Source organism: Glycine max, chromosome 16 (genome assembly GCF_000004515.6).
Source record: "Glycine max cultivar Williams 82 chromosome 16, Glycine_max_v4.0, whole genome shotgun sequence".
Taxonomy (NCBI): Eukaryota; Viridiplantae; Streptophyta; class Magnoliopsida; order Fabales; family Fabaceae; genus Glycine; species Glycine max.
Window position 1 is genome coordinate 3,039,200 of NC_038252.2, and position 11,965 is coordinate 3,051,164.

The 11,965-nt window shown below is 30.7% G+C and overlaps 1 protein-coding gene across 2 annotated transcripts; it reads right to left on the reverse strand.

Annotated features, from left to right (window-relative positions):
* Positions 1–9,565: 9,565 nt before the first annotated feature.
* LOC100819572 (uncharacterized) lies at positions 9,566–11,965 on the reverse strand. Of its 2 annotated transcripts, none has more exon segments than NM_001253331.2 (3): positions 9,566–10,373; positions 11,245–11,320; positions 11,800–11,965. In NM_001253331.2, coding segments are annotated over 3 exon segments (462 nt in total). In that variant the 5' UTR covers positions 11,806–11,965; the 3' UTR covers positions 9,566–9,993.

The window sequence follows — 11,965 nt, forward strand, 5'->3', positions numbered from 1 at the left end:
TTTAATGATTCAGTTAATTAATAATATAGCCGGTAAAATAAAATAAAAGTTTATTGTATATTGTGCTTGGTTATCTATCTATTTATATATTGTTAACACAAGTTCTTAGGGGGAAATATTTAAAAAATTCAAATAGAAACCATTACACTAACTAAAATGGAATTATGTTCTTTTTTTCAACACATGTTAATAATAATAATAAGGTTAATTCGATATATAATTGAAGGTTGGCTGATTGATTCAAGTTGGCAATTTTTTGTGACCGCATGCTGTATATATATGCGTGCCTTCACTAGTTCCGTGGAGCGTGACATGGAGCATATCTTTAAGATTCGGTTCTTGATGACAAATAATATATGGAAAACTCAATGTCATTCTTTCGTGCCTTAAGCTCATCGGGAGTATGATAATATGATGTGAAAGGCTTTTTAGTCTCTTATTTTCAATGTGTGTATATCTACTCATCTAATCCAATAATGTTCTCACAAAAAATACTAAATTAAACTATTTAAGTATGATAAGCAACTTATATAGTCTTGTTGAATGTACTACGACTCATTATATACCACTAGGTCGTTGATATATTGATACTTCACGCCAATAAATTTGTACTTTTTATTAAAATAAATTGAATTTGATGTGAATTATTATAGTTATATAATAATGAGAAGTTAAAAGAATTTGAGGACAACTATATTTGAAAGATAAATTAAACTACTTACAACTTCTAAAATAAGTGATTTTTAATTAATTTTTAATACTAGTGAAGGTATCCCTACACACAAGTACCTTCTACATAAGCGATACCCTCCATTTTCTTTTCTAAAATGTCCCTTAAAAAATATCTATAACTATACTTCTTTAAAACAAATGCTTATTTTGAGAAACAATCCAGTCCAATTAATTTATTGGCGTGATTAAGGTATGTACATGATGGATCTTGAAAACAAAATCTTTTGTCTAGATTAAGGTATGTACATGATGGATCTTGAAAACAAAATCTTTTGCCTAGATTAAGGTATGTACATGATGGATTTTGAAAACAACAAGTTTTGTGCTTTTGTTGGAATCTGGATTCTTTGCTCTACTACGTGTGGTTGCATGAGGTGCTGATCAATAAATATCCCTAGCGAGCATGGCTTTTTCCAAATTGTACTGTAGTGGGGTTTATAATTTGTCGGATCCTTCTTTTTCCTTTGGTCGGGTTTATGTGTAAGGAAAGGCCCATTGAGTGTTAACTTTTCAGGTCTTTTTCCACCATGAGAAGGGGACACAGTGACCCACACACTATGGACACATTCCGCGTTTCCATTGAATTGCATATTCAAATTCCAACTCCTTGTCTCTGAAACCAAACCAGTTGATGAGTTGATAACTCATAACTGGGGCTAAAGTGGCAAACAAAATCTGAGTATATCCAACTGTTATGATTTTGTTTGGAATTGACTTGTTTAAATTGGAGCTTTTCTTGTCGTCTGGGACATGTTTAATAATATTTCCTGTTCCTTGACAGTGATCTTTCACACTGTTGTCAACATGCCCTAATCAATTACGTGAATAATTAATAGGAATTGATCCTAGGTGTACTACTTAATGTGGTGGTATCCCAGCTGTCTCGAAACTTCAGACTCTATTAGTTCTTGGTTATCTTTCAATCCAGATTGAGAATTTATGGTCACATACTTGCATGTATAACAAACTAAATATCTAAGTCAATATATGATGTATATGCTGCAGAATAGAAGGTTCGTTTAAAATGAAACGTGAATGATCAGTTGAGAGCCACTTGGCTATTGGATGTTGTGCAACGTATCCCCTTCATGATTATCATTAAGGAAAATGTTCCCCGTCATGGGTGGAGTGTGAAAATGAGTACAAAGAAAAAAAAAACAGATACCTAAAGAAGGAGAAAATAAAAGGGATTATGTGCTTAAGTCTATTCTTGGAAGGGAGAGAAACTTTAGATGTGATTAATTCAATTTAAAATTAATAATTAATCATATAACTAATCTAAAAGATTAAAATCTGTAAGAATATCTTTACTCTCCCTTAAAACCAAAGATCCTAGCTAACTACAGTAGTTAAAAAAAAATATCAAAATTTCATGATTAGCAGAGAAAAGTCTTATAACTCCCATGAACTTCAGTCTTTCACTTATCCGACTTTATATTACACATCAATCTTGTCCTTTGGCTTGCTTTTTTTTTTTTTTTTTTTAATATTACCATCCATCCACACATAAGTGTGAATTATTTACTATTTTTTCTATAACTAATATTCATAGTTAAGATTAAAAATATGAAAAAGTATTGAGGGTATGTTTAGAAGAGATTTTTCTTTTTAATTAGAAAACAATATCTTATTTTAAAAAAAAAATCTCATAAAGTTACAAAAAAAATATTTTTTTCTTAAATTAAATTAAAGTAAACACGTGCTAAATGTTTTCTTGTCAATATTTTTTCACTTTTAGTTGTTTAAAATTAGCCTTAAAAATTAATGTTAATTTAAAGTTAAATCTATTTGTTAGTTTTATATTTTTTTAATTTAAAATTATTCTAAATTTGAATTTTTCTTATAGAATTTTTAATAATCTTAAAATTTGGAATAGAAAAAGGGAAAAACATAAAATTCTTCAAATCAACTCAACTTATTTATAAGTTCTTTTAAAAAATTTGTATTAAAAAGATCACTCTATTTTCTAGATAGTTTACAAAACTATCTTTAATACATTTTTTTATGTAGAGAAGAAAGTAAAAATAATAATTAGACTGAGCAATATCTGAATTAAATTAATTAGTATAAATAATTTATCCCATGGTCGCCTAGGAAATGAGTTAGGAATGTTGACTCGATAAGTTTGACTGAGTAGTGTTAAAGGGAATGATTAACAAGTACTTATGGTAATGGACCTAGCTAATAAAATGGTACCGTCTAATTTTTTTTCGATACTAGAATGGTACTGTCTATGGGACAAACTCCAACGCGTCTAGCTAATTGAATATAATAATTTTCATTGTTCTTATATAAGTTTTTATTAGTAAGACTCAAAGAAAAATATCGATAACTTTCTACGGTGGACAACTTCTTTTGATCTCCCAAATTGGGAAACTTTGGTGAGCCATTGGATGATTGACTTTATAATCTCACGATCAGTAATGGATAGGATAAACATGCCAATTAGTTCTTAATGAAGATGTTTAAAAAACAATTTGTGAATTAGGATAAGTAAGAATGAGAGTGTCATGGGAGGGTATGTGTCTTCTTTCCGATGTCCATAATGGTGGTGGTAGGAGAGGTCAAATAGTAGGATCTCTTGGTGTTTCAGTGATTACCGTTGTAGGTGCTTATGGTTGCAAGGGGATCTGTGGGGTTGGCGCTTTTGAATGGAAAGGGGGCCTCACCCATGGTTGAATAGCTTATATGCAGTAGTGTCTATGTGGAACACTCTATCTCACTATTGTAACAAAGTTGATGTAAAAGTGAAACACTGTGAATTTAGTATGAATTGCTGAAACAAGGTGATTGTGAAGAGTGTAATGCTTATGTTGTGATTAAGCAGGTTAGTTAGTGTTTTGTTGAGTTTGTTGATGTTGTGAGGGTCTTAGGTAGAAAACATTTTATGCCTTGATTTTTATTTTTTATTTTTTGAATTGGGTTGTGCTAATATTGATATATTGTTGGCAGCCTTGGCAATTTTACAGATAGTTTGTGAAGGGTTTTTAGTGTTATATGATATGGAGGCTGAGAAATATGTTCTTCGAAGGAAATGTCCCAATTGAAGTATTCCCTTAAGTTGGGATTGGTAAAAAGGTATAAATTATTATATTATTGAATCTCTGGTTATTTGGAATGTTATGTGGGGATATAATTAGGATGCTAAATGTAACAATTTATTGAACACCAAATTTGTATGTTAAATGAATTGCAGTGAAAGGTAATTGTAATTTTGGGGATGGGGATGACAGCTGCTAAATGTCATTATCACCTATTCAGAAAATGGTTATGATGAAGGAAAGTAACAAATATATATATATATATATATATATATATATATATATATATATATATATATATGAGGTGGGTCGAACACCGACAATTCATATATGCATGTTGTATGTTGTGCAACACAACCATAAATATGTATGCTGACGCTTAATATGTACATTGACTTTGAGTCAACAAAAAAATTTCAACGTTGATCCATGTTCCAATTTAATTACAGCAATTAGTAGGTAGCATCAAGAATTAAAAGTTCTGAAATCTTTCAAGTCTGCAGGGGTACTGGCACTGCGATTGGAAACACCGTCCTTATATATAAGGATAAGAATCCTACGTGTTTGTGTTTGTTCCTTGACGTTTATATACGGAAAATAGTTGCATTTATATCTTGCACGTATTTTCAACAGAGACAACATATGCTTTTTTGACATATGCATTGGCGTGTTCCTTGACTTAAACCAAAAAGAAAAAACCCCGACAAAAACACAATTCCAGTTTGAAATTTGAAGCAGAAAACTTGTATTACAATCAACCCCTCACACTTTCTTTGCATGATTTTCATTTATGCTACGACTGTTTATTGTTCTTATCATTTCTGCTATTTTTCTTTCGGTTAACATTAATTGTTTTTATCGTTTTGAACTTTGCTTTCATGGTTTATATATATCCCCTACTCTTCATTCTCCCTCAACTCAAAAAATGTTTCTGATATTCAGTTTTCTATTTTTTGGATAAGCATTCTTCATTTCTTCTGACCATAGTGTAATTTTTCCTTAGACCTTGTTTACCATATGTTGGAACTTGGAATGATATATATATGTTGACGAAGATTAATTAATATATCACTCACTCACCAACCAACACCTAATCAATGACCAATATCTTCATCAGTGGCAAATCACCTAATCAATTGTTTATATCATCATCGGTGACCTTGATTACTTTAAAAAAAAAAAGTCATTAACAGTCATAGGAAATAGGAAAACATAAATATAGTAATAGTATCCGTTTTGCTACTCTGTTGAATGTTCTTCTAGTACATACCTTTTGTTTTTCATCATTTGGCTTCAATTTTCCATTTTCGTTCTTTAAAAAGGAAGAATAAAGAAGTTTAATTAAACATACTTTTATTTTATGTTTATTAGAGTGATAGAGAGTTTGAATATTTTATTTAACATTCGTGTATCAAAAAATATATAATGCGGAAGTATATCAAAAGAATACACTCATCAATTGTTGTGTTTTTAATATAACAAATACTCCCTCTATTCTCGTATAAGTTATCAGTGAGTAATTAAATATTATTTTTCCAATTTTATTCTAAGAAAAAAATGGTGTGTTTTCAAAAAAACAATTACATGATATTTTATTATCCTAAGAATCAAAGATAAATATCAGGATTTTTGTCTTATACCAATCAGACTGTGCTAACAGAAAGAAAAAATAAGGCTTTCAATATGGGCTTGATTCTATACTATCCAATCCTACAAAAACAATTAAAAAGCATAGAAATTAACTTATTAAAGTGGAAAATAAAATAGAAAAACCTATAATTAACTTAATAACAACTCAAAAAAGGGTTAAACAAACATCTAAATTCATAAAAAGAGAAGATAAGTGCTCAGATTTGTAACTAGAAAGAATGCATGAATGAATTATCATGGTGATAATTTTCTCAAAATCTTCCAAACTTTGTAGCTATTTTTGTTTGCTTTTTATGATTTTTATTATTTAATTTCTTAAATTGACTCATTGAATTTTCATTAATCGAATATTCACCAATATATATTATAGTTGGGTTGAATAACTCATTTTAATTCCTATATTTAAAAATCTTATTTAATCCCTTCTAGTTCATATGATGAGGACTAAATTAAAGGGATTAGTGCCGTACTAAAAGAGATTAAAAATCAAATGGAGGGACTATAAAAATGAATGTTTTTAAGTATAGAAATTAATATATATATATATATATATATATATATATATATAAATAAGTATAGAAATTAAATGAATAATTAAACCTCTATTATACTAATTAATAAAATAAATAATATTATGTTTAAATCTACAAAATAATTTTTTATAGACGATAAAAAATACTTTAAAATTATTTGTATATTTTATTAATTTCTATATATATGATAGTTTAGAGTTAATTACGTAACCCATTTTATCTCTCTCTTTTTTGTTTATTAACATATTTTTCACTTATTTTCTTGCCTACTAAAATGGTTTCTTTCTGTCAATTTTTCTATCTATTTGAATGAAATTTTACCACCCATTTTTCTACTTATTTGCATCATATTGTTTGTCTTCCTTTCTACTTATTTGCATACTTTTTAAATGTCCTTGCTTCCAAAAAAAACATTTATCTCCTTAAATTGATGTATTTGCCATTCTGACTTGTCTTAAATTCTCATGTCACTAGCTTTTAAGTATCTAAGGTTAAAAAAGACTGCCTTGACGAAAAGAAAAGGTTAAAATCATCGACGGTAAAAAGGAAATTTTTTGTGTGTAAAAAAGAGGGCCTAAGCCCAGGTGAAAAAGAGAAATTATACTCTAGCTCGACAGGTGTACTGTATATCAATTTGTCAAAATAATAATAATTGAGAGAACACTTCAGAAGCGAGCATGTGTTGCATAGATTCATAGGCAATTAAAATGTACCCGTCTCCTACAACTTGGCTAACTATCTTATGTTCAAGTTTTTACAGTGTATTTATATTTAGTATCTGACTATGATTGCAAAAAAATACATATGGGAAACAAAAGAAAAAAAATAGATCAAATGCAAATTAGTTAAATAGCGGAAGAGAGTCTCTATATGTGGATTGAAAAAATAGTGGTGATAAGTGTACATCTCATTTTGGGGGTGGATTGGGTGAATTTGGTGAATAAAACGATATAAAGGAAATAAATAAATAAAAACCGATAGATATGATAAAAATAGTGAAGGAAAAATTGAAAGTAAATAAGATAAGAGAGAGAAAAAATGATTGGATATTTATAATTTTTCTTGAACAAAATAAAAGCTTGGATGAAGAATGCCTATCTAAAGTTTATGGTAGTTAAAGTGATTTGCTCTTTCTTTTGGAGAGAAGGATAAACAAAAAGTTATTGAGAGCGAGGTGATGGAATCACTTTAATCATACTCCACTAAGCAGTGTATTAGAGAATGAGTACAAATCTGATACATGAGGATGAATAGATTTTACAAAAATAAGTGTAACCAAAAAGTTTAATATTAGTAGTATTTATTTCTTCCTAACTAAGACCGAATGATGAAGGTCAATTAGCTCATAAACGCCATTAAAAAAATAATGCTGATGGCAATTATGATCAGGTAATAGTGCTGTTTAAATTCATCGTAGAAAGATAGAAAAGAGAGAAAATAGAAATTCTATTAATTGGGATAATGCACAAATTAATTTTTACATTACTACATTGAATCTTATATAATTAAATTTGTAATTAAATTGTAATTAATTAAATTAAATTGTAACAAATTAAACTAATAACTAACACTAAATTAATTTTATCTTTAATACCTTTTAGTTTGGAGAAGACAATACATCAACATTAAAAGAAAAAAAATTAAAAACTTAAAATATAAAACTTTTAGAAATTTTTGACTAATTTGACTTTCTCAATCTTCTTTCAAGAGTTTAAAGCAAGTATCAAAGTTTAACCATCAAGCCAAAGCAACAAGACCATTTGATAAAAGCTCAAATCATTAATCCGGGAAACTATCAAAGCTTAACCACCAAACAGAAATTATATCTCAAAGTTTAACCACTTGACAAAAGCAACGAGGCTTAACCATCAAAAGTAAAAGCAAGACAACGATTCAATGCTTAACCATCCATGGCAAAAACTTAAACAATGTTTAATTACCACGGACAGAAACTTACATCAACAAAATAGAAAAATCATAAAATTTGTTTTCTATAAAGATTTTTTACAAACACTTTATAAACTAACAATAATCAAGACTTAACCACTCATGACAGAAGCTAACGAATGAATAATGTTTGATCACCACAACAACGCCTTATCTCACTAGGTGGGGTCGGCTACATGGATCAACTTCCGCCATAATGCTTGATCACCACACATGAGAGAAACTAAAATCCTCAAAACAAGTCAAACAATAAGCCAAAATCTCCATAAACATTTAATCAAACACTAGATAAACAAAATCTAGACACTAGACATGAAGAAAGTTACACAAATTTCATTTGCAGTCATCACAGGAAACAAAATCCAAAGCAGCACCAGTTTTCTGCTGTTATGTTATACAACCCCTGTAGCGCGGATCAGCATGACCAACACTTGCGTCAATTACCTCCATAGACCAAGAAAGCACCAAAAAGAAAGCACACACCCAACCATCTAACACAATGGCCGACTAAGGGTGGCGGTGCAGTGGCGAGGTGGCACGGCAGCGCAGTGGCGTGGTGAAGAGAGACCAATGGCAGCGGCAAGGACACTCAGTTTCTGCATCGCAGGGAGATGCTTCAACACAAACTCACAGCAATTCTCAACGAAACCATAGCAAGAGGACAGTGTTAACTCAACCACAAGCCCTTCCATAGGCATTGATATCGAGACCGTTGAGCAATAGATCAGCAATATCTTTCTTCAGAAACTTCTCTGTCGCTCTTCTCTTCCTCCGTATCACATCGATTCGCCTGTTCGTCAATTTGATCAACGATTTGCATTTCGCGGTGAAGCCTCTGCCGAGTATTCCGTCCAACATGTTAAGCGATCTCGACTCGGCTGTTTGACTCAGTGAGTTAATGGACTCGGAAGCTCAGAATGCAAGATTCGCCATTTGCCGAAAGCTTCGTCGGGGGGAGTAACAGGCTCTGTGTTGCAAAGAAAAAGGGAGAGAAAAAAAATAATATTTTCACTTATTCTGATGCTATGTTAAAATTCATGATAGAAAGATAAAAAAGAAAAAAAATAAAAATTCTATTAATTTGGATAATGTTTGAGTAAATCAATTTTTATATGAATATATTAAGTAAATTATAACTAACTAAAATTATAATAAATTAAACTAATAATTAATTTATAACTAATTAAATTAATTTTATCTCTAATAAGTGCACCTAGCGATCATGACGCTTCACCAACGAACCCCACAATTGTTATGGTTTTTCTCTACTCTACATCACAATTGTCGTGCATCAAAGGTAACAATTTTCTGTCTTATGTGGTGATTAATTCGGATCAATGTAACAATCAACTACCTGATATATGAAAATTAATTGGACCTATATATGTAACATGAAATGCAGAGAAAGACAAAGCTCTAAAAAATGAAAAAGAATCTCAATAATGGAGTACTATGCTTTTCAGCCACCATGTCCCACACAAGAAGAAAGACATGACAATGCTACGGACTAACAAAAACAAAGACATTTTCTGTATGGTTTGGAGTGGTTGAGGATGTGCCAATAGATCCGGAGTTGGGGAAGCTTCCCCAACCCAACCCCACAAAAAATAGCCTTTTATTTTATTTCAAAAACATTTTAAACAAGCATAAAAGTATGATACATGCATTCATAAAACAACTATATATTACAGAATAAAAGTATGATTAACTTACATCCCAAAAAATTTATTCCTTCTTCTCTACACATTGAAAATATCTCAATAATAACTCAACAAGACATCACCATATTATATACAAGGAGTTCCTATACTTTTGGCTGATGGCTCTTATGGGAGTGAAAGAATTGAATCCATTACCATGTTGAAAAAGTATGTCCTTCCCTTGTGTTTGGACAACTTACTATTAAACACCGAACAAAACTTACATAGATATCTTTAGATGCTTTTGACATTGTTATTCGATCAGAAGTAAAGTTCTGTCACGGTAATCTACATTATAAATGTTTACATGCAGATTATCAAGATGAACTATAATTCTAATCGAAGAATAACACCAAAAATACCCATAAAACTAAATCAAAGTTTTGTGGTTTAACAAATGACACAGGCATTGGGATTCTCTTCCATGCTTGGAGCATAGTAGTGTGTGGTCATGTAGGGGTTATATGCCCTATAAGCCTTGACCCATTCCAAAACAGGATCTGGGACTGGGGGTGGATCTTTCTTCTTCTCATCCTCTTTCTTCTCTTCTTTCTTCCCTTCTTCCTTCTTTCCCTCCTCTTTCTTTTCTCCCTCTTTCTTTGCCTCTACTTTCTTGGGATCCTCTTTCTTCTCAGGCTCCTTCACTGGTCCAACTGCTACTATGTCTGCCTTCCAGTTTTTGCGCAATTTGCTCACCACAGTTACCGGATCAACTGTTCCAATCACTGTTAATTTCTTCTCTTTCATATCCATGGCGATGGCATCAATTCCTAAGATGTTGCACAAGCTTGTTATTAGGACTTTTTCTCTTTCAAAGGATAAAATCTCAAGCAGAACAAATATTTTTCTTAGAACAAATTATCAACTAGAACTTCATATGTGAATGATGCCAATCCAATAGGAAACAAATTATCAAACAATAACTCTCTTGGCCAGGAAACAACTTGAAGAGTTTAATCCATGTCAATCATATTAGATGCAAATTATAATGTAAATTGTTCAATGAAAGTATATATATAACTGCTTTTTGTATTGGTATATCAGAAGTTCTATTCTCTCACAAATATCAAAAGGAATTGCAATTTTTTATATATAAACTTTGGAGAATTTGTTGACATGTATACACACCTTTGTCTTGATTAAAATTGGAGCAAAGTTGATCAGTTTGAACTATAGAAAATAAATTTAACTTATTAGTTATTACTCAATATCAAGTAATTTTAGACTAATGTTTCGTGTTAAGCTTGCTTTGTCCTAAAGGGAGAGAAAATTGGGTGGATCGTCTCGTCTTAGTTTTTCCAGGTAAGATTTAAGGTAACATTCTATTCCAGAATACCCCAAATATTAAAAAATTTATCCATAATATTAAATAATTAGAATAAATAAATATACATGAGAAACTTAAGAACGCATAGAGATCTTAGTGTCAATTTTTTTTTGTTATCTTTCATTCCCTTGATTTGAACATTCAGAGAAGAACCAAAAAATTTAGATATTAAAGTATCTAAGGCAAAAATACTGAAGACGGCGGTATAAGAGACGTGCAGCCCTTTACTACTGTCTTCTTGACTGATTCTAAATAATTCATTTTTCAAGATAATTGAAGGCTAAATTATAAAAAAGAAAAAAATTATTTAGTACCTGAAAGAGTTGAAACTGTTTTCAAGGCCTTCTGCTTATCCTTGTCATCATGCAAATCTAACTTGAGTACAAACTTCTGTAAGCAAAATTAGAAATTGTTCAAACCATATTCTATTCTAATTAACAAATCTCATGTAACCTTAATCAGTGACAGAATATTTCCAGAATAACATACGATATCTGAACAAGAAAAAAAAAGTGAGACACTTGAAACCAAAAATTTTCTACCAACCAAAAGCATATTATATATTGGAAAACAGGTGATCTAAACCATCCCACATATGGCCACATATGTCCAAATTAAATCCAAAACAAGGATTCTGATGAAGGGAATGTCAAAATTCATTTAAGGGTACCCCAGATCTTTGAATCATGAGCAAAAACAGAGGATGTGAAAAGAATAAAGGAAAAAAAGTAGAAGGCATAAAGTTCATGGTGAATCAACAATGAATTCAAGTTCTGAGTCAAAGTTAAAAGGAGAAAATTATCCATTTTCAGAAAAGAAATAAACAAATAAAGAAGAACCAAAATTGGCAAGTATGAAATGAGCCATACCTTCATTTTTTATATATTTATGCAATTTTAATGCAGATCAAACGAAGGAGAAAAGAGAAAGTGTTTAAGAGAATGAGGAAAAATGCGTTGCTGCAGAGAGGGTATCAAATAATGCTCTGATGGAAAAGATAGAAAGGTGGGTTTGGAGAAAGAACTGTCAGAGAAC

Bases quoted from the DNA above. Each gene is read 5' to 3' on its own strand.
- LOC100819572 (XM_014768442.3), bottom strand. The intron at 10,374-11,244 runs GTACTAAATAAT...GCAACATCTTAG, and splicing joins AACAGTTTCAACTCTTTCAG to GAATTGATGCCATCGCCATG.